General features: G+C 45.2%; 1 protein-coding gene across 4 annotated transcripts in view; it reads right to left on the bottom strand.

Annotated features, from left to right (window-relative positions):
* Positions 1-25,418, bottom strand: part of LOC129837812 (voltage-dependent calcium channel gamma-4 subunit-like) — a 62,178-nt gene that overhangs the window by 11,307 nt on the left and 25,453 nt on the right. For 2 of the 4 annotated variants that reach the window (XM_055904261.1, XM_055904257.1), the window contains exons 2-3: positions 5,921-6,206; positions 3,459-3,680 (exon numbers count right to left, since the gene is read on the bottom strand). In XM_055904261.1, the coding sequence (XP_055760236.1) occupies positions 3,459-3,680; positions 5,921-5,951 (253 nt within the window). In that variant the 5' untranslated portion in view covers positions 5,952-6,206. Of the gene's footprint in view, positions 1-3,458; positions 3,681-5,920; positions 6,207-9,055; positions 9,179-25,418 lie in introns of all 4 variants that reach the window. The other 2 variants (XM_055904258.1, XM_055904259.1) reach the window with 2 other exon arrangements.

The following is a 25,418-nucleotide window of genomic DNA, read 5'->3' as shown; positions in this document are numbered from 1 at the left end:
AAAGCATTTCACTACACCCGCAATAAAATCTGCTAAACACGTGTATGTGACCAATAACAACTGATTTGATGCTCCTTGGAAATCATTAAACAGAAACATCAGTCCACTGGGAAAGTCTAGGAAAGAGTTTCCTCTTCCAGCATTTACAAGTTCCAGATTTTCCAAGGAGCTCATAAACTCAGCATGTGCATTGCTTCACATTATAATGACCTTTCCGGCAGCACTGCTGACTACATAATTCCACTGAAACATATGGTAACCATACCATCCATTCACTCTCATCTGACAAGAAACACTGCACAACATCAACTCTGAGCTTCCCTGTAATGGAACCTCCATTCCATTCAGTCCTTATTCCTTTCCATCTCACAAGACAGCAACACTACAGGTAGTGCATTAGGACACAGACATGAGGTCTGCACTGGTATTGCATCAGATCCAAAATGGCCACAGTCCTTACTTTGACCATACCAGCTATTACCAGCTATTACCAACTATCACCAGCTATTACCAACTATCACCAGCTATTACCAACTATCACCAGCTATTACCAACTATCACCAGCTATTACCAACTATTACCAGCTATTACCAACTATCACCAGCTATTACCAACTATTACCAGCGATTACCAGCTATTACCAGCTATTACCAACTATCACCAGCGATTACCAACTATTACCAGCTATTACCAACTATCACCAGCGATTACCAACTATCACCAGCTATTACCAACTATCACCAGCTATTACCAACTATTACCAGCTATTACCAACTATTACCAGCTATTACCAGCTATTACCAGCTATTACCAACTATTACCAGCTATTACCAGCTATTACCAACTATCACCAGCTATTACCAACTATCACCAGCTATTACCAGCTATTACCAACTATTACCAACTATTACCAACTATTTCCAGCTATTACCAACTATCATAAGCTATTACCAACTATTACCAACTATTACCAGCTATTACCAACTATTACCTATATTACACCTGTTACTAGCTATTACCAGCTATTACCAACTATTACCAGCTATTACCAACTATCACCAGCTATTACCAACTATTACCAACTATTACCAACTATCACCAGCTATCACCAGCTATTACCAACTATCACCAGCTATTATCAACTATTAACAACTATTTTCCATGATTACCAGCTATTACCAACTATCACCAGCTATTACCAGCTATTACCAACTATTATCAGCTATTACCAACTATTACTAACTATCACCAACTATTACCAACTATCACCAGCTATCACCAACTATTACCAACTATTACACCTATTACTAGTTATTACCAGCTATTAACAACTATCACCAGCTATTACCAACTATTATCAACTATTACCAGCTATTATCAACTATTACCAACTATGACCAACTATGACCAGCTATTACCAGCTATTACCAACTATCACCAGCTATTATCAACTATTACCAACTATTATCAACTATTACCAGCTATTACCAACTATTACCAGCTATTACCAACTATTACCAGCTATCACCAGCTATTATCAACTATCACCAGCTATTATCAACTATTACCAACTATTATCAACGTTTATCAGCTATTACCAACTATCACCAGCTATTACCAACTCTATCACCAGCTATTACCAGCTATTGCCAACTATTATCAACTATTACCAGCTATTACCAGCTATTACCAACTATTACCAACTATCACCAGCTATTACCAGCTATTACCAACTATTACCAGCTATTACCAGCTATTACCAACTATCACCAGCTATTATCAACTATTACCAACTATTATCAACTATTACCAGCTATTACCAACTATTACCAGCTATTACCAACTATTACCAGCTATTACCAGCTATTATCAACTATCACCAGCTATTATCAACTATTACCAACTATTATCAACTTTTACCAGCTTTACCAACTATCACCAGCTATTACCAACTCTATCACCAGCTATTACCAGCTATTGCCAACTATTATCAACTATTACCAGCTATTACCAACTATTACCAACTATCACCAGCTATTACCAGCTATTACCAGCTATCACCAGCTATTACCAACTATCACCAGCTATTATCAACTATCACCAGATATTACCAGCTATTACCAGCTATTACCAACTATTACCAGCTATTACCAACTATCACCAGCTATTACCAACTATCACCAGCTATTACCAGCTATTACCAACTATTACCAACTATTACCAGCTATTACCAGCTATTACCAACTATTACCAACTATCACCAGCTATTACCAGCTATTGCCAACTATTACCAACTATTACCAGCAATTACCAACTATCATCAGCTATTACCAACTATTACCAACTATTACCAGCTATTACCAACTATTACCTATATTACACCTATTACTAGCTATTACCAGCTATTACCAACTATTACGAGCTATTACCAACTATTGCCAACTATTACCAGCTATTACCACCTATTACCACCTATTACCTATATTACACCTATTACTAGCTATTACAGTTATTACCAGCTATTACCAGCTATTACCAACTATTACCAATATAACCAACTATTACATTCAATATATTATACATAGTATTTATAGTATCTAATCTCATAAAAATTTAAATATGTCACATTTTGGGTGACACAACCAAATTAACATAGAAATGCGAGTTATCGATCTGTCATTCTCATTGAAAGCATGTTTAAAATCATTTTAGACCAAAGCCACCCCCTGTACCCAGACTTTGTATCACTCCCCTCTGGCGCAGGTATAGGGCACCCCTCGGCAGGAAAAACAGAACTAGACAATAACTTGTGTCAGGTGTGATATCCCTCCTAAATAGCTTTGGCTAATGTTCCTATCCACCCAGTAAGGCCAGCAGGCTAGTCTCTTTTTATCGGTATGTAACTGTTATGAAAGTTGTATTGCCAATTTGTTTTGTATTTAAACGCCACTTTAAACATGTACATGACACTGCAACAAAATTTCCCCATGGGGACAATAAAGTCAGTAAAGTAAGTAGTGGTAGAGCTGTTCTATATGTGCTGTTTCTATCCTCCCCGTTCTTCAGTTTTGTTTTTGCGTCTTTTACTTTTGGTTTTGTACACCAGCTTCAAACAGCTGAAAATACAATATTTTTGGGTTATGGAAAATATATTTCACTGGGGATTAGATGGTACAATGATTCTCTACACTATACCTGCTTGTTTTGTCACATAAATTGAAATTAGGCAAACTATTATAATTTTAGCAACCAGGAAATGGCAGAGTGATTTCTGCATAGTGTACCTTTAAATCTAGAATGGAAATTAGGACAAAAGGCTCAAATGGAAACAGTCCTAACTAATCCCCTCCAACATCACACACACACACACACATACGCTTCCGTCTACCCTCTATCCATCCTCTCCCACTCCAACCACATATCCAAGATGGTGTGTCAGTAGCATTTCAGTAGCCTACCTTCCAGGCAGCAGATCCTCCAGAGGCCAGAGTGGGTGAGGGCTCCGGGGTCCTTCTTGTCCTTGTTGTGGGGGTCGTCTGAGTGGTTGCGGGTGCTGTTGCAGATGGAGGCGCGGGAGTACAGCCAGTAGTCCGTCCCTATAGAAACCGTCATCAGGCAGAAGGCTGCAAAGGCCCCCACGGTGGTGAGGAGGATCTGGATCCCCTTCTCACAAACCATCCCTAGAGAGGAGGGCAGAGGAGGAGGAGAGAGAGGGAGGGGAGGGATGAGAAGTAGAGGAGGAGAGAGAGAGAGGGAGGGGAGGGATGAGAAGTAGAGGAGGGCAGAGGAGGAGAGAGAGAGGGAGAGAGGGGAGGGACAAGGAAGAAGAAAAGTGAGAAGTGCAGTAGAGACAAGAGATCAACAGATGAGATAGAAAGAGGGAGAAAGGGGAGAGATGAGGGAGAGGGAGGAGAGAGAGAAAGAGGCAGAGAGAGAAAGAGGAAGAGGGAGAGAAAGAGAGAGGGAGAAAGAGGCAGAGAGGGAGAGAAGAGAGAGAAAGAGGCAGAAAGAGATGCAGAGAGAGAGAAAGAGGGCGAGAAAGAGGCAGAGAGAGAGAAAGAGAGAGACAGAAAGAGGCAGAGAGAGAAAGAGGCAGAGAGAGATGTAGAGAGAGAGAGAAAGAGAAAGAGATGCAGAGAGAGAGAAAGCAGCAGAGAGAGAGAGAGATGCAGAGAGAGAGAAAGAGGCAGAGAGATGAGGTGTATAAGTGGTTATATGAAGTGTCCTTGGAAGGGGGGTTGGACGACACTGCTGACTCGTCTTAACGGGAAGGAATTGATGGTGAACACAACAAATTACACTGAGAATCTCAATGTGCTCCATATTCATGACCATTCATGACCACTCTCTCCCTCACATAATCAGCATAGACAGGGCTAGCGCAGAATACACAACACACTCGATGAGACAGAACGCACACACACACACACACACACACACACACACACACACACACACACACACACACACACACACACACACACACACACACACACACACACACACACACACACACACACACAAACTTAATATACATAATCATAGCGCAGAAACGAAACACAGCAGCAACATCAGCACATACAGTTACAAAGCTCAACAGTACATTCTGTGTTCATTGTCGAAAATCAATCAATCAACCATTTAGGCTTATACAATCAAGCCTATACAGTATCCTATCCTCTTCTTACCTCCAACATCACCATAGTATACCCCTCTGGTCCCCTTGTACATGAAGTGGTGCTAAAACCTGTGCATTTACATGATGGTTACATAGGCCTCTGCCCAGCACCCTGCCCTGGTCACTGTTACTAGCCGGCTACCACCCGGTACTCTACCCTGCACCTTAGAGGCTGCTGCCCCATGTACATAGTCACTGTTACTAGCCGGCTACCACCCGTTACTCTACTCTGCACCTTAGAGGCTGCTGCCCCATGTACATAGTCACTGTTACTAGCCGGCTACCACCCGGTACTCTACCCTGCACCTTAGAGGCTGCTGCCCCATGTACATAGTCACTGTTACTAGCCGGCTACCACCCGGTACTCTACCCTGCACCTTAGAGGCTGCTGCCCCATGTACATAGTCACTGTTACTAGCCGGCTACCACCCGGTACTCTACCCTGCACCTTAGAGGCTGCTGCCCCATGTACATAGTCACTGTTACTAGCCGGCTACCACCCGGTACTCTACTCTGCACCTTAGAGGCTGCTGCCCTATGTACATAGTCACTGTTACTAGCCGGCTACCACCCGGTACTCTACCCTGCACCTTAGAGTCTGCTGCCCCATGTACATAGTGATTGAACACTGGTCACGTTAATCATGTTTACATACTGTTTCAGCCACTTCATATGTATATTCTGTATTCTGTATTCTAGTCAAGGCTCATCCTATACAACTACTGCTGTACACACCTTTTCTATTCATATAGTGTCTATAATGTCTATACACACCATCATATACATATATTTTTATATTCCGGACTCTGACATTGCTCGTTCTAATATTCCCATATTTCTTCATTCCTTTCTTTACATTTATGGGATTTGCCTGTATTGTTTTGTATTGTTAGGTATTACTGCACTGTTGGAGCTAGGAACATAAGCATTTCGCTACACCTGCGATAACATCTGAACGTGTGTATTTTATTTGGCTTCTTCTCACCCTAGGCTAGAACTGCTGTTCTAGATTACACATTTACCTCCATTGTGACGTCATTTGCAAATTTTAGAAATTGTACAAAACGCACTCGGGTATAAGTGTTGTAAGTACTATTAACAAAGTGTACCTGCAATGTAATTACACTGTACCTGCCTATGTAATAACCACGTAAATACATTGATTATAGTGCCACTTGATGTAAAGTGGGACCCCATTGCGTTACCAAGGTATACATTTACATCAGCTGAGGTAAGACTTACCTGCCGCCGAGTTTCTATCCTTCGACTCCATTTTGAAATCTTTCTTTTCCTCGTTAATGAAGAATGCACTGTCCCCTCAATCCGGACAGCATCCATCGACTGTTCTCACTCTCTCCCCCTCTCCTTCCTGCACTCCTTTTCTCTCTCTCTCTCTTTGGCCTCTATCTCTTTCTCTCTCTCTCACTGGAAAGATGTGCTGGTGGGGGCTCTTGATTGTGATTGGACGCTCTCACTCTGGTCCTCTTATTCACAGGAAGCAGTCACTGAGGAGGACATGGTAGTTGGGCTACCGCCAAAGAAAGACAAGAAGAAAAAGGAGAATGATAACATTAGTTGTTTACAGCTGTGCAGTTATGAAGCATGTTTATCTAAAAACTGTGATCATCTGTCACGTTCCTGACCTGTTTTCTGTTATTTTTGTATGTGTTTAGTTGGTCAGGGCGTGAGTTGGGGTGGGCATTCTATGTTTTGTGTTTCTATGTTTAGATCATTGGAAATTAGCCTTATATGGTTCTCAATCAGAGACAGGTGTTTGACGTTTCCTCTGATTGAGAATCATATATAGGTAGGCTGTTCACACTGTTTGTTTGTGGGTGGTTGTCTCCTGTGTCTGTGTATGTGCACCACACGGGACTGTTTCGTTTTGTCGTTCGTGTATGTAGTCTGTTCCTGTTCGTGAGTCGTTCGTGTATTTATGTAAGTTCCATGTTCAGGTCTGTCTACGTCGTTTTGTTATTTTGATAATCCTTTCAAGTGTTTATCGTGTTTCGTCTTTTCTTTAATAAATTCGTTATGTCAAACTTTCATGCTGCGCTTTGGTCCAATCCCTACTCTTCCTCTTCGGACGAAGAGGAGGAGGACAACCGTTACATCATCTCAGAATAGTCACGTTATAAAGTCATGTTGTAAAAACACAAATAACAGAAAACTAAAACACTAAAAACTATCAAGTCCACTCTCATACCAGTATAACATAGAATAGAATACAAATGGTGCATCTGAATATAGAGCTAGAAATAACACATTTGGACGGAGAAAGGGACTGAGAGAGCAAGTTTTCAAAGACCTCTCTGATGAGAATAGGCTACCCGCCCTGTTGGGGAAGGACGCAGATAGCTGTGGGTTGGCACTACATTGCTGCCTGCCATAAGATGAGGGACAGTGTCTGACAGACCAATCAACCTGCATGTCTTCTATTGTATGCTTATTGTTATTGTTCAATGTATGGTTATTTTGACCCTTGGTTATTATTGTTACTGTTGTCCCGTTGACAATTTTTTTCTTATTTTTTTCTTAATATTGTAAATATCCAAAGTAAGTTTTGGTAATATGTACATTGTTACATCATGCCAATAAAGCAAATTACATTTAATTAAACGGGACTGAGAGAGGGAGAGGGACTGAGACAGAGAGAGAGAGAGACAGAGCGAGAGAGAGAGGGACAGATAGAGAGAGGGACTGAGAGAGAGGGACAGATAGAGAGAAGGACAGATAGAGAGAGACAGAGAGAGAGAGAGGGACAGAGAGAGAGAGACAGAGAGAGAGAGACAGAGAGAGAGAGAGACAGAGAGAGAGAGAGGACAGAGAGAGAGAGAGACAGAGAGAGACAGAGAGAGAGAGAGAGAGAGAGAGAGAGAGAGAGAGAGAGAGAGAGAGAGAGAGAGAGAGAGAGAGAGAGAGAGACAGAGAAAGGGACAGAGAGAGAGAGAGGGACAGAGAGAGAGAGAGAGAGACATAGGGAGAGAGAGAGAGAAAGAAAGGGAAAGAGAGAGAGAAAGAAAGGGACAGAGAGAGAGAGAGAGGGACAGAGAGAGAGAGAGAGAGGGACAGAGAGCGAGAGAGGGACAGAGAGAGAGAGAGAGAGAGAGAGAGAGAGAGAGAGAGAGAGAGAGAGAGAGAGAGAGAGAGAGAGACAGACAGAGACAAAGAGGGACTGAGAGAGAGACAGAGAGAGAGAGGGACAGAGAGAGAGCAGTAACTTACTTATTATTACAGTTATTGTTATTACTGTTATTGTTATTACTATTATTATTGTTGTTTATCATTCTAAATAGTAGTGGTATGGGTGGTAATGATAATGATAGCAGTTTAGTGATGGTGGTGGTTGTAGTAATGATGATAGTAATTGTAGTACTGATGTAATGGTGAAAATGACCGTTATTTAGTTATAAGTTAGTTATAGTTTAATTTTCCATATTTAGATGTTTATATTTATTACATTACATTCTACTATTGACTGTTACCAATTTATTGTTATTATTTTTGTATTTAATTTTGTATTATTATTTACTGCCATTTTATATTATTATTTGTTATTGTTTATAATTGTTTGGCAATATTGACCCAATGTTTTTCATGCCAATAAAGAAGCTTGAATTTGAATTTGAAAGAGAGGGACAGAGAGAGAGAGAGAGCGAGAGAGAGAGAGAGGGACAAAGTGAGAGAGGGACAAAGAGAGAGAGTGACAGAGAGAGAGAGACACAGAGAGAGAGAGAGAGAGAGAGAGAGAGAGAGAGAGAGAGAGACACAGAGACAGACAGAGAGGGACAGGACATCATAATCCTACTGGAAACATGGTGTCGTGGAGACATAGATACTCAGTGTCCCTCAGGCTATAGAGAAAGTTTACTACCATCAATCAAACATAAAAATGTTAAACGGGGCCGAGACTCAGGTGGAATCATCATTTGGCATAAGCAGGACTTGGCACTGAATGAAATGAAAAAAGGTACCAGTCACATTTGGCTAAAACTTAACAAAGGTACAATCTATTGTGATAATGACGTGTACATATGTGCAGCTTATGCTCCTCCTTCAGATTCACCATATTATGATGATCAGTTTTTTGACAATCTTCATACAGAAATCATTACATTTCAGGCAGAGGGTAAAGTGCTTCTTTGTGGAGATTTCAATGCAAGAACAGGTTCTGAGCCTGGCTACACTGATGCGGGAGGTAACCACCACATATTTGGTCACCCCTCCTTGTACAGTAGCCCTATTATAAATAATAGAAACAGTCCTGACCAAATACTGAACAAAAATGGGAAGGAGTTAGTGCATCTCTGTCGAGCCTTAGGCCTGTACATGCTTAATGGTAGAATCAGAGGCGACTCTTTAGGTCAGTTTACTTACTGCTCAGCTCTTGGGACAAGTGTAGTCGATTATGCCATCACGGACATTGACCCCTCCTCCATAAGTGCATTCACTGTCAGACCACAGACACCATTGTCAGATCACAGTCAGATCAACGTGTTTCTGAAGAAATTAACCGACAATATTCATTCAAAAAAACTGCCCAATAAAATCTTCAACATAAACCAATCATACAGATGGGCTCCAAACAGTGCAGAGAGATTCATTGAAACATTGAACTCAAAAGAAATGATGAACTCTATACAGTTTTTCAATAACTCACAATACCAAAACAATAAAGATGGTGTCAATTCGGCTACTCTAAACATCAACTGCATATTCCAAAAAGCAGCATCGAAAGCAAATTTGAGCAAACCAAAGAAATGCAACATCAGAAACAAAAAACAAAATGTTTCTGGCAAATGGTTTGATAATGAATGTAAAACAATTAGAAAACACCTAAGACAAATGTCAAACAAAAAACATAAGCAGCAAAACAACCCAGAGCTACGATATGAATACTTTGAAACTCTGAAACAGTATAAACATACACTGAAACGCAAGAAACTGAATTATACCAACAAGACACTTGATGAAATTGAAAACGCAATTGACCAAAATCAGTTCTGGGACATGTGGAACAATTTAAGCACAACAAAGCCACAATAATTAGCCATACAAGATGTAGGAATTTGGAAAATGTCACGTTCCTGACCTGTTTTCTCTTGTTTTGTATGTCTTTATTGGTCAGGGCGTGAGTGTTGGGTGGGTAGTCTATGTTTTGTATTTCTATGTTGGGTTTTGTGTTCGGCCTGGTATGATTCTCAATTAGAGACAGGTGTGTATCGTTTGTCTCTAATTGAGAGTCATACTAAGGCAGCCAGGGTTTCACTGGGGTTTTGTGGGTGTTTGTTTCCTGTGTTAGTGTTTGGGCCACACAGGACTGTTTGAGGTTAGTCACGTTTGTTGTTTTGTATTTTGTAGTGTTTTCTTGTGTTTTACATTAAACATGTACAATTACCAATCCGCATCTTGGTCCGATCCATGCTCCTCCTCGTCTGAGGAGGAGAACGACATTGACAACCTTTACAGAAACACCCACCACAACAGGACCAAGCGGATTGGAGCCGGAGGAAAGGAACTAAAGCAATGGAGAGAAGAGGAATGGAGTTGGGAACAAATATTCAACGGAGAAGAACCCTGGGCTAAGTTTGGTGTGAATCGCCGCTCGCGGGAGGAGAAGAAGGCAGCCACAGCCCAGGAGCGGTGGATTGAGGAGGCAGCACGTATGAGAGGCTGGAGGCCCGAGAGGCTCACCCAAAAATTTCTTGGGGGGGGGGGCTAAAGGGGAGTGTGGCGAAGCCGGGTTGGATACCTGAGCCAACTCCCCGGGCTTGCCGTGGAGTAAGAGGGCGTCGTACTGGTCAGACACCGTGTTATGCGGTAAAGCGCACGGTGTCCCCAGTACGCGTGCTTAGCCCAGTGCGGGCTATTCCACCTTGCCGCACTGGGAGGGCTAGGTTGGGCATCGAGCCGAGTGCCATGAAGCCGGCCCAACGTATCTGGTCTCCAGTACGTCTCCTCGGGCCGGCGTACATGGCACCAGCCTTACAGGTGGTGTCCCCGGTTCGCCTGCATAGCCCAGTGCGGGCTATTCCACCTCGCCGCACTGGCAGGGCTACGGGGACCATTCAACCTGGTAAGGTTGGGGAGGCTCGGTGCTCAAGAGCACGTGTCCTCCTTCACGGTCCGGTATATCCGGCGCCACCTTCCCACCCCAGCTCAGTACCACCAGTGCCTACACCACGCACCAGGCTTCCAGTGCATCTCCAGAGCCCTGTTCCTCTTCCACGCACTCTCCCTATGGTGCGTGTCTCCAGCCCAGTGCCTCCAGTTCCGGCACCACGCACCAAGCCTCCTGTGCGTCTCCAGAGCCCTGGACGCACTGTTCCTTCTCCCCGCACTCGCCCTGAGGTGCGTGCCCTCAGCCCGGTACCTCCAGTTCCGGTACCACGCACCAGGCCTAGAGTGCGCCACGAGAGTCCAGTGTGCCCTGTTCCTGTTCCCCGCACTCGCCCTGAGGTGCGTGCCCTCAGCCCGGTACCTCCAGTTCCGGTACCACGCATCAGGCCTATAGTGCGTCTCAGCCGGCCAGAGTCTGCCGTCTGCCCAGCGGTGCCTGAACGGCCCGTCTGCCCAGCGGTGCCTGAACTGCCCGTCTGCCCAGCGCCGTCTGAGCCATCTGTCTGCCCAGCGCCGTCTGAGCCATCTGTCTGCCCAGCGCCGTCTGAGCCATCTGTCTGCCCAGCGCCGTCTGAGCCATCTGTCTGCCCAGCGCCGTCTGAGCCATCTGTCTGCCCAGCGCCGTCTGAGCCATCTGTCTGCCCAGCGCCATCTGAGTCATCCGTCTGCCACGAGCCAGTAGAGCCGTCCGTCTGCCACGAGCCGCTAGAGCCGTCCGTCAGTCAGGAGCCGCCAGAGACGCCCGCCAGTCAGGAGCCGCCAGAGACGCCCGCCAGTCAGGAGCTGCCAGAGACGCCCGCCAGTCAGGAGCTGCCAGAGACGCCCGCCAGTCAGGAGCTGCCAGAGACGCCCGCCAGTCAGGAGCTGCCAGAGACGCCCGCCAGTCAGGAGCTGCCAGAGACGTCCGACAGTCCGGAGCTGCCCTACAGTCCGGAGCTGCCCTACAGTCCGGAGCTGCCCTACAGTCCGGAGCTGCCACTCAGCCCGGACCTGCCGGAGTCCCTACGCCCGGACCTGCCGGAGTCCCTCAGCCAGGACCTGCCGGAGTCCCTCAGCCAGGACCTGCCGGAGTCCCTCAGCCAGGACCTGCCGGAGTCCCTCAGCCAGGACCTGCCGGAGTCCCTCAGCCAGGACCTGCCGCCCCTTATCCCGGTGCTGCCCCTTATCCCGGTGCTGCCCCTTATCCCGGTGCTGCCCCTTCATTTAGGTGGGGTTAGTGGGAGGGTGGTCATTGGGAGGGGGATAAAGAAGCGGGGATTGATTATGGTGGGGTGGGGACCTCGTCCACCGCCAGAGCCGCCACCGTGGACAGACGCCCACCCAGACCCTCCCCTAGACTTTGTGCTGGTGCGCCCGGAGTTCGCACCTTAAGGGGGGGGTTCTGTCACGTTCCTGACCTGTTTTCTCTTGTTTTGTATGTCTTTATTGGTCAGGGCGTGAGTGTTGGGTGGGTAGTCTATGTTTTGTATTTCTATGTTGGGTTTTGTGTTCGGCCTGGTATGATTCTCAATTAGAGACAGGTGTGTATCGTTTGTCTCTAATTGAGAGTCATACTAAGGCAGCCAGGGTTTCACTGGGGTTTTGTGGGTGTTTGTTTCCTGTGTTAGTGTTTGGGCCACACAGGACTGTTTGAGGTTAGTCACGTTTGTTGTTTTGTATTTTGTAGTGTTTTCTTGTGTTTTACATTAAACATGTACAATTACCAATCCGCATCTTGGTCCGATCCATGCTCCTCCTCGTCTGAGGAGGAGAACGACATTGACAACCTTTACAGAAAACTTATTTTGATAATCTATACAAAAACATCCCACAAAAAGACTTAAAACAGAACCAATTAGAAATGAAAGAAAAATTGAACATCCTAGAATCAGTCATTAAAAACAACCAAAATCCATTAGATTACCCAATAACCCAACAAGAACTAAATGAAAAGCTCAAATCTATTAAATCAAAGAAGGCTTGTGGTCTAGAAAACATCAGAAATGAAATGCTGAAAAACAGCACACCTGAGTTGCAAAATGCTGTGCTTAAATTGTTCAACATGGTGTTAACTTCTGGCTGCTTCCCTGATGTCTGTAACCAAGGGCTCATCTCCCCTATCCACAAAAGTGGAGACAAATCAGACCCCAATAATTAGAGAGGAATTTGTGTAAACAGTATTGTGTAAACAGGGAAAGGTTTTCTGTAGCATTTTGAATTCAAGAATTCAAACCTTTCTTCAAGAAAAAAATGTAATAACTAAATGTCAAATTGGCTTTCTCTCTAACCATCGCACTACTGACCATATATACACCTTACACACACATTAATAAATTAATAAACACGTCCACCAAAAAAAAGAGGGCAAAATCTTTGCTTGCTTTATTGACTTTAAAAAAGCATTTGATTATATTTGGCACGAAGGGCTATTCTACAAAATTCTACAAAGTGGGCTTGGTGGTAAGGTGTATGACTTAATAAAATGTATGTACACAGAAAACAAGTGTGCAATAAAAATCAAAAACCAAAGAACAGAATTCTTTTCACAATGTCGAGGTGTGAGACAAGGCTGTAGTTTGAGTCCAAATCTTTTCAACATTTATATCAATGAATTAGCAGACATGTTGGACCATTCTCCAGCCCCAGGACTCACACTATTTGACACAGAGGTGAAATACCTGCTATATGCTGATGACTTGGTACTTCTATCACCAACCAAAGAAGGTCTTCAACAGAACATTAATATTCTAGAGCAATAGTGCCATAATTGGGCCCTGCCAGTAAATTTCCCAAAAACTAAAATCATGATTTTCCAAAAACAAAACAGATGTCAGAAACACAAATATAAATTCACCCTGAACAACACCATCATTGAACACACAAAAAATTACACCTAACTTGGTCTGACCATATCTGCATCAGGAAACTTTAATAGGGCAGTGAATGCACTCAAAGAAAAAGCCCGCAGAGCATTATATGCAATAAAAATGAAATTATTCAAAATCAACATCCCAAATTAGAATTTGGACCAAAATATTTGACAGTGTAATCCTACCAATAGCTCTTTACGGAAGTGAGGTTTGGGGGCCACTCAATAAACTGGACTTTAAAATGTGGGACAAACATCCAATTGAAGCCCTACATGCAGAATTCTGTCGGAAAATCCTACAAGTCCAGAGAAATACACCAACTAATGCACGTAGGGCAGAATTGGGCCGCTTTCCAGTAATAATGAAAATACAGAAAAGATCATTAAAATGTTGGCTACATCTAAATTCAAGTCCAAAATCGAGTCTGCAATTTAAAGCACTTCAAACCCAAGAGCTGAGCCCAGAAACGAGCCCTCTGTCAGCTGGTGTTGGACCTCACCAACCAAGCTGACACCAGCACTGCTTCAAAAGAAAGAATTCCAATAAACAAAATCATGAACCAATCAAAGGACTCATATATACAACATTGGAAAAACGAAACAAAATCCCAAAGCCGACTAAATTGCTATCTGACCCTAAACAGAGAATATGAATTGACTGAATATCTCTACTCTGTCAGAGATACAAAGCAGAGACAGATCCTTACCAAGTACAGGCTGAGTGACCACCGATTGGCAATAGAAACCGGCAGACATAAAAAGACATGACTACACAAAGAGGATGTGGTCACTGCCTGACAGGGGAGGTAGAAACAGAGATGCACTTTCTCCTTTACTGTGATATATATTCCTCACCAAGAGATTCATTACTCACAGAAATGACTACATTTATTCCAAATTTTAACTTATTAAACCCAGAGGAAAAACTAAAAATACTCATGGGCGAAGGAGCAATGGCTCCTCTTGCAGCCAAATATGTATTTGCCTGCCATAGCCTGAGGGACACTGAATAATAACATCTGCATAGTAAGCAGTAACTTACTTATTATTACTGTTATTGTTATTACTATTATTATTGTTGTTTATCATTCCAAATAGTAGTGGTATGGGTGGTAATGGTAATGATAGCAGTTTAGTGATGGTGGTGGTGGTAGTAGTGGTAATGATGATAGTAGTTGTAGTACTGATGTAATGGTGAAGATGACCGTTATTTAGTTATAAGTTAGTTATAGTTTAATTTTCCATATTTATATTTTTATATTTATTACATTACATTCGAGAGAAAGAGAGAGAGAGGGACAGAGAGGGACTGAGAGAGATTGTAAGAAAAATGTAATATTTGAAGTAGGTATACACGTTGCACTTCAAGCAGTAAAATGTATAAGCGCTGTATCAACAACCATCATGTGTGTAACCACAGCGACAGTCTGCCACACACACACACTCAGCAGAGGACAAGATGTAATCCCAGTGTGTAGTGCTTAAAAAAAACAGAAAAATGTGAAGAACAATAAAGGGGCACGCATAATTTAGCAAACATAATTTAGCCAATATAATGCAGCGCGTCTAGAGGCAATAATATTTGATTAATATGCAATATGGCACCCTGATCAAAATAGGTTACATCCTGTTGGGATTGTGAGACCTAAAACTGAGAACTGCCTCAAAAGAGAGAGAGAGTAAGACAGACAGAGAAAGAGAGTACGAGAGAGAGAGAGAGAGAGAGGAAGAAAGAGGGAGAGAGAGGGGGAGAGGAAGAGAGGGAGAGGAAGAAAGAGGGGGGAGAGGGAGAGGAAGAGAGGGAGATAGGAAGAAAGAGGGAGAGAGGGAGAGATAGAGAGCGAGAGGAAGAAAGAGGGAGAGGAAGAGAGGGAGATAGGAAGAAAGAGAGAGGGAGATAGGAAGAAAGAGGCAGAGAGAGAGAGTGAGAGGAATAGAGAGAGAGAGAGAGAGAGGATTCCCTCTGCTGTGTCTCTGAACACACTTAGGTTGTACCTTCTAAATGTTAGTGGTACAATAACATTATCTCTTTCTCTCCATCTTGTCCCTCTTCACTGTGAGCTGTCCCTCTCTCTCATAAAGTGAGCTGTCCCTCTCTCTCATAAAGTGAGCTGTCCCTCTCTCTCATAAAGTGAGCTGTCCCTCTCTCTCATAAAGTGAGCTGTTCCTCTCACTCATAAAGTGAGCTGTTCCTCTCACTCATAAAGCGAGTGTAACGGTCCTGACCTGTTTTATGTTGTTTTTGTATGTGTTTTTGGTCAGGGCGTGTGTTTTGGGTGGGCAGTCTATGTTTTGTATTTCTAGGTTGGTTTTTGTGTTCGGCCTGGTATGATTCTCAATTAGAGACAGGTGTGTATCGTTTGTCTCTAATTGAGAGTCATACTAAGGCAGCCAGGGTTTCACTGGGGTTTTGTGGGTGTTTGTTTCCTGTGTTAGTGTTTGGGCCACACAGGACGGTTTCGGTTTTGTCACGTTGGTTGTTTTTGTATTTTGTATTGTTTTGTTCACTTTCATTAAAAGAATGAACACTAACCACTCTGCGTTTTGGTCCACACCTTCTGTCAGCGAGGACAGCCGTAACAGAAACACCCACCACAAGAGGACCAAGCGGAGTGGAGAAGGGCAGCGACAGCAGCAGAGACAGAAGGAGGAATGGACATGGGAAGACGTTTTGGACGGCAAGGGTTGCTACACATGGGAGGAGATCCTGGCTGGAAGGGATCGCCTCCCATGGGAGCAGCTGGAGGCAGTTAGGAGAGCAGAGGCATCCGGAGAGAGGAACCGGAGTTATGAAGGTACGCGGCTAGCACGGAAACCCGAGAGTCTCACCCAAAAATTTCTTGGGGGGGGGGGGGGGGCTAAAGGGGAGTGTGGCGAAGCCGGGTTGGATACCTGAGCCAACTCCCCGGGCTTGCCGTGGAGTAAGAGGGCGTCGTACTGGTAAGACACCGTGTTATGCAGTAAAGCGCACGGTGTCCCCAGTACGCGTGCTTAGCCCAGTGCGGGCTATTCCACCTTGCCGCACTGGGAGGGCTAGGTTGGGCATCGAGCCGAGTGCCATGAAGCCGGCCCAACGTATCTGGTCTCCAGTACGTCTCCTCGGGCCGGCGTACATGGCACCAGCCTTACAGGTGGTGTCCCCGGTTCGCCTGCATAGGCCAGTGCGGGCTATTCCACCTCGCCGCACTGGCAGGGCTACGGGGACCATTCAACCTGGTAGGGTTGGGGAGGCTCGGTGCTCAAGAGCACGTGTCCTCCTTCACGGTCCGGTATATCCGGCGCCACCTTCCCACCCCAGCTCAGTACCACCAGTGCCTACACCACGCACCAGGCTTCCAGTGCATCTCCAGAGCCCTGTTCCTCTTCCACGTACTCTCCCTATGGTGCGTGTCTCCAGCCCAGTGCCTCCAGTTCCGGCACCACGCACCAAGCCTCCTGTGCGTCTCCAGAGCCCTGGACGCACTGTTCCTTCTCCCCGCACTCGCCCTGAGGTGCGTGCCCTCAGCCCGGTACCTCCAGTTCCGGTACCACGCACCAGGCCTATAGTGCGTCTCAGCCGGCCAGAGTCTGCCGTCTGCCCAGCGGTGCCTGAACGGCCCGTCTGCCCAGCGCCGTCTGAGCCATCTGTCTGCCCAGCGCCGTCTGAGCCATCTGTCTGCCCAGCGCCGTCTGAGCCATCTGTCTGCCCAGTGCCGTCTGAGCCATCTGTCTGCCCAGCGCCGTCTGAGTCATCCGTCTGCCACGAGCCATTAGAGCCGCCCGTCTGTCCCGAGCCAGTAGAGCCGTCCGTCAGTCAGGAGCCGCTAGAGCCGTCCGTCAGTCAGGAGCTGCCAGAGACGCCCGCCAGTCAGGAGCTGCCAGAGACGCCCGCCAGTCAGGAGCTGCCAGAGACGCCCGCCAGTCAGGAGCTGCCAGAGACGCCCGCCAGTCAGGAGCTGCCAGAGACGCCCGCCAGTCAGGAGCTGCCAGAGACGCCCGCCAGTCAGGAGCTGCCAGAGACGCCCGCCAGTCAGGAGCTGCCAGAGACGCCCGCCAGTCAGGAGCTGCCAGAGACGCCCGCCAGTCCGGAGCTGCCCTACAGTCCGGAGCTGCCCTACAGTCCGGAGCTGCCCTACAGTCCGGAGCTGCCCTACAGTCCGGAGCTGCCACTCAGCCCGGACCTGCCGGAGTCCCTCAGCCCGGACCTGCCGGAGTCCCTACGCCCGGACCTGCCGGAGTCCCTACGCCCGGACCTGCCGGAGTCCCTACGCCCGGACCTGCCGGAGTCCCTACGCCCGGACCTGCCGGAGTCCCTCAGCCAGGACCTGCCGGAGTCCCTCAGCCAGGACCTGCCGGAGTCCCTCAGCCAGGACCTGCCGGAGTCCCTCAGCCAGGACCTGCCGGAGTCCCTCAGCCAGGACCTGCCGGAGTCCCTCAGCCAGGACCTGCCGGAGTCCCTCAGCCAGGACCTGCCGGAGTCCCTCAGCCAGGACCTGCCGGAGTCCCTCAGCCAGGACCTGCCGCCCCTTATCCCGGTGCTGCCCCTTATCCCGGTGCTGCCCCTTCATTTAGGTGGGGTTAGTGGGAGGGTGGTCATTGGGAGGGGGATAAAGAAGCGGGGATTGATTATGGTGGGGTGGGGACCTCGTCCACCGCCAGAGCCTCCACCGTGGTCAACTGCCCACCCAGACCCTCCCCTGGACTTTATGCTGGTGCGCCCGGCGTTCGCACCTTGAGGGGGGGGTTCTGTAACGGTCCTGACCTGTTTTATGTTGTTTTTGTATGTGTTTTTGGTCAGGGCGTGTGTTTTGGGTGGGCAGTCTATGTTTTGTATTTCTAGGTTGGTTTTTGTGTTCGGCCTGGTATGATTCTCAATTAGAGACAGGTGTGTATCGTTTGTCTCTAATTGAGAGTCATACTAAGGCAGCCAGGGTTTCACTGGGGTTTTGTGGGTGTTTGTTTCCTGTGTTAGTGTTTGGGCCACACAGGACGGTTTCGGTTTTGTCACGTTGGTTGTTTTTGTATTTTGTATTGTTTTGTTCACTTTCATTAAAAGAATGAACACTAACCACTCTGCGTTTTGGTCCACACCTTCTGTCAGCGAGGACAGCCGTAACAGCGAGCTGTTCCTCTCACTCATAAAGCGAGCTGTTCCTCTCACTCATAAAGCGAGCTGTCCCTCTCACTCATAAAGTGAGCTGTCTCTCTCACTCATAAAGTGAGCTGTCCCTCTCACTCATAAAGTGAGCTGTCCCTCTCACTCATAAAGCGAGCTGTCCCTCTCACTCATAAAGTGAGCTGTCCCTCTCTCTCAAAGTGAGCTGTCCCTCTCTCTCATAAAGTGAGCTGTCCCTCTCACTCATAAAGTGAGCTGTCCCTCTCTCTCATAAAGTGAGCTGTCCCTCTCTCTCATAAAGTGTGCTGTCCCTCTCAGTCATAAAGTGAGCTGTCCCTCTCTCTCATAAAGTGAGCTGTCCCTCTCTCTCGTAAAGTGAGCTGTCCCTCTCTCTCGTAAAGTGAGCTGTCCCTCTCTCTCATAAAGTGAGCTGTCCCTCTCACTCATAAAGTGAGCTGTCCCTCTCTCTCAAAGTGAGCTGTCCCTCTCTCTCATAAAGTGAGCTGTCCCTCTCACTCATAAAGTGAGCTGTCCCTCTCACTCATAAAGTGAGCTGTTCCTCTCACTCATAAAGCGAGCTGTCCCTCTCACTCATAAAGTGAGCTGTCCCTCTCACTCATAAAGTGAGCTGTCCCTCTCACTCATAAAGTGAGCTGTCCCTCTCACTCAAAAAAGCGAGCTGTCCCTCTCACTCATAAAGTGAGCTGTCCCTCTCTCTCAAAGTGAGCTGTCCCTCTCTCTCATAAAGTGAGCTGTCCCTCTCACTCATAAAGTGAGCTGTCCCTCTCTCTCATAAAGTGAGCTGTCCCTCTCTCATAAAGTGAGCTGTCCCTCTCAGTCATAAAGTGAGCTGTCCCTCTCTCTCATAAAGTGAGCTGTCCCTCTCTCTCGTAAAGTGAGCTGTCCCTCTCTCTCATAAAGTGAGCTGTCCCTCTCACTCATAAAGTGAGCTGTCCCTCTCTCTCAAAGTGAGCTGTCCCTCTCTCTCATAAAGTGAGCTGTCCCTCTCACTCATAAAGTGAGCTGTCCCTCTCACTCATAAAGTGAGCTGTCCCTCTCTCTCATAAAGTGAGCTGTCCCTCTCACTCATAAAGTGAGCTGTCCCTCTCTCTCAAAGTGAGCTGTCCCTCTCTCTCATAAAGTGAGCTGTCCCTCTCACTCATAAAGTGAGCTGTCCCTCTCACTCATAAAGTGAGCTGTCCCTCTCTCTCATAAAGTGAGCTGTCCCTCTCACTCATAAAGTGAGCTGTTCCTCTCACTCATAAAGTGAGCTGTCCCTCTCTGACATTTTTTAAACTTATAATCTAATAAAACCAAAACTAAACCACTGCCTGCATCTATTTGCATACGTGTATGAATACAGACACGTTTATGCATCTGTATGTTTTTCCCCCTCTTTCATTGTGCTACAGATGACCCCCCGTCTTTCATTGTGTTACAGATGACCCCCTCCTCTCTTTCATTGTGTTACAGATGACCCCCCCTCTTTCATTGTGTTACAGATGACCCTCTCCTCTCTTTCATTGTGTTACAGATGACCCCCTCCTCTCTTTCATTGTGTTACAGATGACCCCCCCTCTTTCATTGTGTTACAGATGACCCCCTCCTCTCTTTCATTGTGCTACAGATGACCCCCTCCCCTCTTTCATTGTGCTACAGATGACCCCCCCTCTTTCATTGTGTTACAGATGACCCTCTCCTCTCTTTCATTGTGTTACAGATGACCCCCTCCACTAGTGGGTCTGTCTCTCACTGGGTGGATAATGCCTCTCAAAAACACTCTCTTCCTAACCATTGTGACTGTGTCAAATTGTGTGTGTGTATGTGTGTGTGTGTGTGTGCGTGCGTGAGAGAGAGGGGGAGAGTGGTTGTGTGTGACCTTAAACACAAACCAAATGATTTTATTGAAGAAATTCCCTCTGTATCCCATGCCTCTGAGTATTTAGTGAATGACCTTACTAACAAGTTGCTGAGTTATTCCCCTTAGCCTCAGCTTCCCTGTGTCTAGTGTCGTTTAATTATGGACAATCTTTTATTTCCCTTCAATAATTAAGATTGGAGGGAAGGGTGCGAGAGAGTTCGAGAGCGAGAGAGAGCTAGAGTTCGAGAGCGAGAGCGAGAGAGTGAGAGTAAGAGAGAGTTAGCGAGAGAGAGAGTGAGTAAGAGAGAGTTAGAGTTCGAGAGTTCGAGAGAGTAAGAGAGAGTTAGAGAGAGAGAAAGAGAGAGAGAGTGAGTAAGCGAGAGTTAGAGAGAGAGAGAGAGAGAGAGAGAGAGAGAGAGAGAGAAAGTGAGTAAGAAAGAGTTAGAGTTCGAGTGTGAGAGAGTGAGAGTAAGAGAGAGTTAGAGAGAGAGAGCGAGAGAGAGTGAGTTAGAGAGAGTAAGAGAGAGTTAGAGAGAGAGAGCGAGAGAGAGTGAGTAAGAGAGAGTTAGAGAGAGAGAGCGAGAGAGAGTGAGTAAGAGAGAGTTAGAGAGAGAGAGAGCGAGAGAGAGAGAGTGAGTAAGAGAGAGTAAGAGTTCGAGAGCGAGAGAGAGTGAGTGAGAGAGAGATAGAGTTTGAGAGCGAGAGAGAGTTAGAGAGAGCGAGAGAGAGTGAGTAAGAGAGAGTTAGAGAGAGAGTGAGTCAGAGAGAGCTAGATTTCGAGAGCGAGAGAGAGTTAGAGAGAGCGAGAGAGAGTGAGTAAGAGAGAGAAGGGGAGAGAGTGAGTAAGAGAGAGTTAGAGTTCGAGAGCTAGAGAGAGTGAGTAAGAGAGAGTTAGAGTTCGAGAGTGAGCGAGAGAGAGAGAGAGTAAGAGAGAGTTAGAGTTCGAGAGCGAGAGAGTGAGTAAGAGAGAGAAGGGGAGAGAGCTAGAGTCAGAGAGAGCTAGAGTTCGAGAGCGAGAGAGAGTGAATAAGAGAGAGTTAGAGAGAGAGAATGAGAGAGAGTGAGTAAGAGAGAGTTAGAGAGAGAGAGCGAGAGAGAGTGAGTAAGAGAGAGTTAGAGAGAGAGAGTGAGTAAGAGAGAGTTAGAGAGAGAATGGGAGAGAGAGTGAGTAAGAGAGAGTTAGAGTTCGAGAGAGAGTGAGTAAGAGAGAGTTAGAGAGAAGGGGAGAGAGTGAGTCAGAGAGAGCTAGAATTCGAGAGCGAGAGAGAGTGAGTAAGAGAGAGTTAGAGAGAGAAGGGGAGAGAGCTAGAGTCAGAGAAAGCTAGAGTTCGAGAGCGAGAGAGAGTGAGTGAGAGAGCGAGAGAGAGTGAGTAAGAGAGAGTTAGAGAGAGAAGGGGAGAGAGAGTAAGAGAGAGTTAGAGAGAGAAGGGGAGAGAGAGTGAGTAAGAGAGTTAGAGAGAGAAGGGGAGAGAGGTAGAATAAAATCTCTGTTGATTCCATCATAATCCAATATAACGTTATCGACAAGACAAGTGTTGTCTTTGCATTTATGATCGAACAAGAATTAGTGATGGCTTCCTATGTGAAGTGGATCCTAATCGCACCACAGATCACCTTCACGAATATGAAAAGTAAAAACATAAACCGCTCCTTCCAAAAACAGGCCCATAAATCACAAAGGAGATGGATATTTTAGCAGCTGCAGCATTAGCTATTCATTGCACAGATCAACTACCAAATTGCTCTTTGAATAAATGATGGCGGCTATGATAACTTTCTTCACACACGTGAAGTGCAGAAGGTCTACAGAAGTAGGATCTTAATTTGATCATGCTGGTGCAGTAAAACTTTCCTGCTATGCAGGACATATAAAACTTGTGTATTTAAGGTTTAAAAAGGCTTCTGAAGTGTGTATTTTTTTTTCACCAGGTAGGCCAGTTGAGAACAAGTTCTTTGTTCTTTGTCTTCTTTGTTTTGAAATGTCAGACATGATTTTCCCTTACCAAAAATGTATCAACCCCTACAAAAAATGTCCATTAATTATAATCCACCTAACAATTCACATTTCCTGATGCTGTAGGATTATGTTCCTGCTGTAGCAAACTGGCTCAACTGAAGATCCTACATCTGTACGTGACTGGAGAGTGAACACGCTAGAGAACATTCTGTCCAGTAAGGTGCCCAGCCTAAGCCTTCACACCACAGTTAGAGATTCACAGAGTTCACAGTCAATTCATGACCTTGGGACTACAAGGCTCTATCTGCGCAAAGCATACTGTAATTCTGAGATATTGAGCATCAAAGTTTTCACATCCCAGATCTCAGAACAGTTTTGTAGTGAATTCTTCTTTATAACCCATTAAGGTCCTCATCTTAAAGGTACCTGAAGTGCAGAGTATCAAAATCGTGAGACATTTGTAAATATTTTTTTTAGGGGGGTGCAATCGCAAATGGAACCTTGTGGCTCTGAAATGTCAATCTGGGTTCAACCATAAGGTTCTATCTGAAACTTCTGAATTACACATGTTCAGTTTTTAAGAAGACTGTAGCTATTTGAATACATAATTCAACAGCACTATTCTACCAAGAGAGTCAGCACACATCCTCAAATACATTAAGACATGTATTATGGTCATTAGATAAATTAGTCATCACTGAACAACGACGTGACAGCATCATTTATTTTATGTCCTTGTTTTTGAAAGAAAAACACATTATCAGCAACCATCACTCCTGTGTTCCAATGGCACGTTGTGTTAGCTAATCCAAGTTTATTTTAAAAGGTTAATTGATTATTAGAAAACCTTTTTGCAATTATGTTAGCACAGCTGAAAACTGTTGTTTCTGATTAAAGAAGCAATAAACTGGCCTTCTTTAGACTAGTTGAGTAAATGGAACATCAGCATTTGTGACTTTGATTACAGGCTCAAAATGGCCAGAAACAAAGAACTTTCTTCTGAAACTCGTCAGTCTAATCTTGTTCTGAGAAATGAAGGCTATTCCATGCGAGACATTTCCAAGAAACTGAAGATCTCGTACAATGCTGTGTTCTACTCCCTTCACAGAACAGCGCAAACTGTCTCTAACCAGAATAGAAAGAGGAGTGGGAGGCCCTGGTGCACAACTGAGCAGGAGGACAAGTACATTAGAGTGTTTAGTTTGAGAAACAGACACCTCACAAGTCCTCAACTGGCAGCTTCATTAAATAGTACCCGTGAAACACATGTCTCAACATCAACAGTGAATAGGTGACTCTGGGATGCTGGCCTTCTAGGCAGAGTTGCAAAGAAAAAGCCATATCTCAGACTGGCCAATAAAAAGACAAGATTAAGATGGGCAAAAGAACACAGACACTGGACATAGGAAGATTGGAAAAAAGTGTTATGAACAGACGAATATACGTTCGAGGTGTTTGGATCACAAATATGGACATTCGTGAGACGCAGGAAAAATGAAAAGATGCTGGAGGAGTGCTTGACGCCATCTGTCAAGCATGGTGGAGGCAATGTCATGGTCTGGGGCTGCTTTGGTGGTGGTAAAGTGGGAGATTTGTACAGGGTAAAAGGGATCTCGAAGGAAGGCTATCACTCCATTTTGCAACACCATTCCATTCCCTGTGGACGGCGCTTAATTGGAGCCAATTCCCTCCTACAACAGGACAATCACCCAAAGCTCAGCTCCAAACTATGCAAGAACTATTTAGGGAAGCAGCAGTCAGCTGGTATTCTGTCTATAATAGAGTGGCCAGCACAGTCACCGGATCTCAACCCTATTGAGCTGTTGTGGGAGCAGCTTAACCGTATGGTACGTAAGAAATGCCCATCAAGCCAGTGTTTTAGGAATCATGGGGTGAAATCTCTTCAGATGACCTCAACAAATTGACAACTAGAATGCCAAAGGTCTGCAAGGCTGTAATTGCTGCAAATGGAGGAATCTTTGACGAAAGCAAAGTTTGAAGGACACAATTATTATTTAAATTAAAAATCATTATTTATAACCTTGTCAACATTTTGACTATATTTCCTATTCATTTTGCAACTCATTTCATGTATGTTGTCATGGAAAAAAAGGACATTTCTAAGTGACCCCAACCTTTTTAACGTGTAGTGTATGTTCTGATTGGTCCATGTGTATTTATTTAGGCTTGTGATTGAAGATAGAACGTTTTAGCATCAAGTTCAAATGGGTTTATGCAGAGAGAACTTGACACTTTTTCCTTTTTTTCCACGTAAAATGTACTTTTTCAAAAATCTAACTTCACAGACATATGAAGAACCATCTAAATATCTATTGTATGTGACTAACTCATTTCTCACTAAAATGTCAGCTAGAACCTTATAGTCCCAAGGTTTGGAATTTCTTCCACAATAAGTTGGTTTTGCTAAAAGCCAGTCAGGAATCACATGTCCATCTATATGCATCAACCTCTCAGGACCTTAGTCTGTGTTCCATAAGGGTGTCACGTTGTATAAATGATTGGAGACAGGCGCAAGAATACATAATTGGGGGTTTTAATACTCCACCCAAAAATACAACATGGCATGAAGCCCAAAACAAAAATGTATTACAAAAACACAGAGATGAAACCCAAACAAAAGAGCGAGGTTAAACCTCTAATAAATACACAGGACGAAACCCGTAATAACAAGTGCACAACAATACACGGGACGAGACCCGAGTACACAATACAATAACGAGTACACAATACACGCAGCTTTCCAAGATGAACTTTCCAAGATGGCATAGCAGTCAGACGTCCTTTGTCCTCGTCTTGTCGTGTCCCGTGTATATATATATTTACATATTTTCTTTGCAT

The sequence above is a fragment of the Salvelinus fontinalis genome, chromosome 38, assembly GCF_029448725.1.
Source record: "Salvelinus fontinalis isolate EN_2023a chromosome 38, ASM2944872v1, whole genome shotgun sequence".
Taxonomy (NCBI): Eukaryota; Metazoa; Chordata; class Actinopteri; order Salmoniformes; family Salmonidae; genus Salvelinus; species Salvelinus fontinalis.
This window is presented reverse-complemented; position numbering and strand designations above follow the sequence as displayed.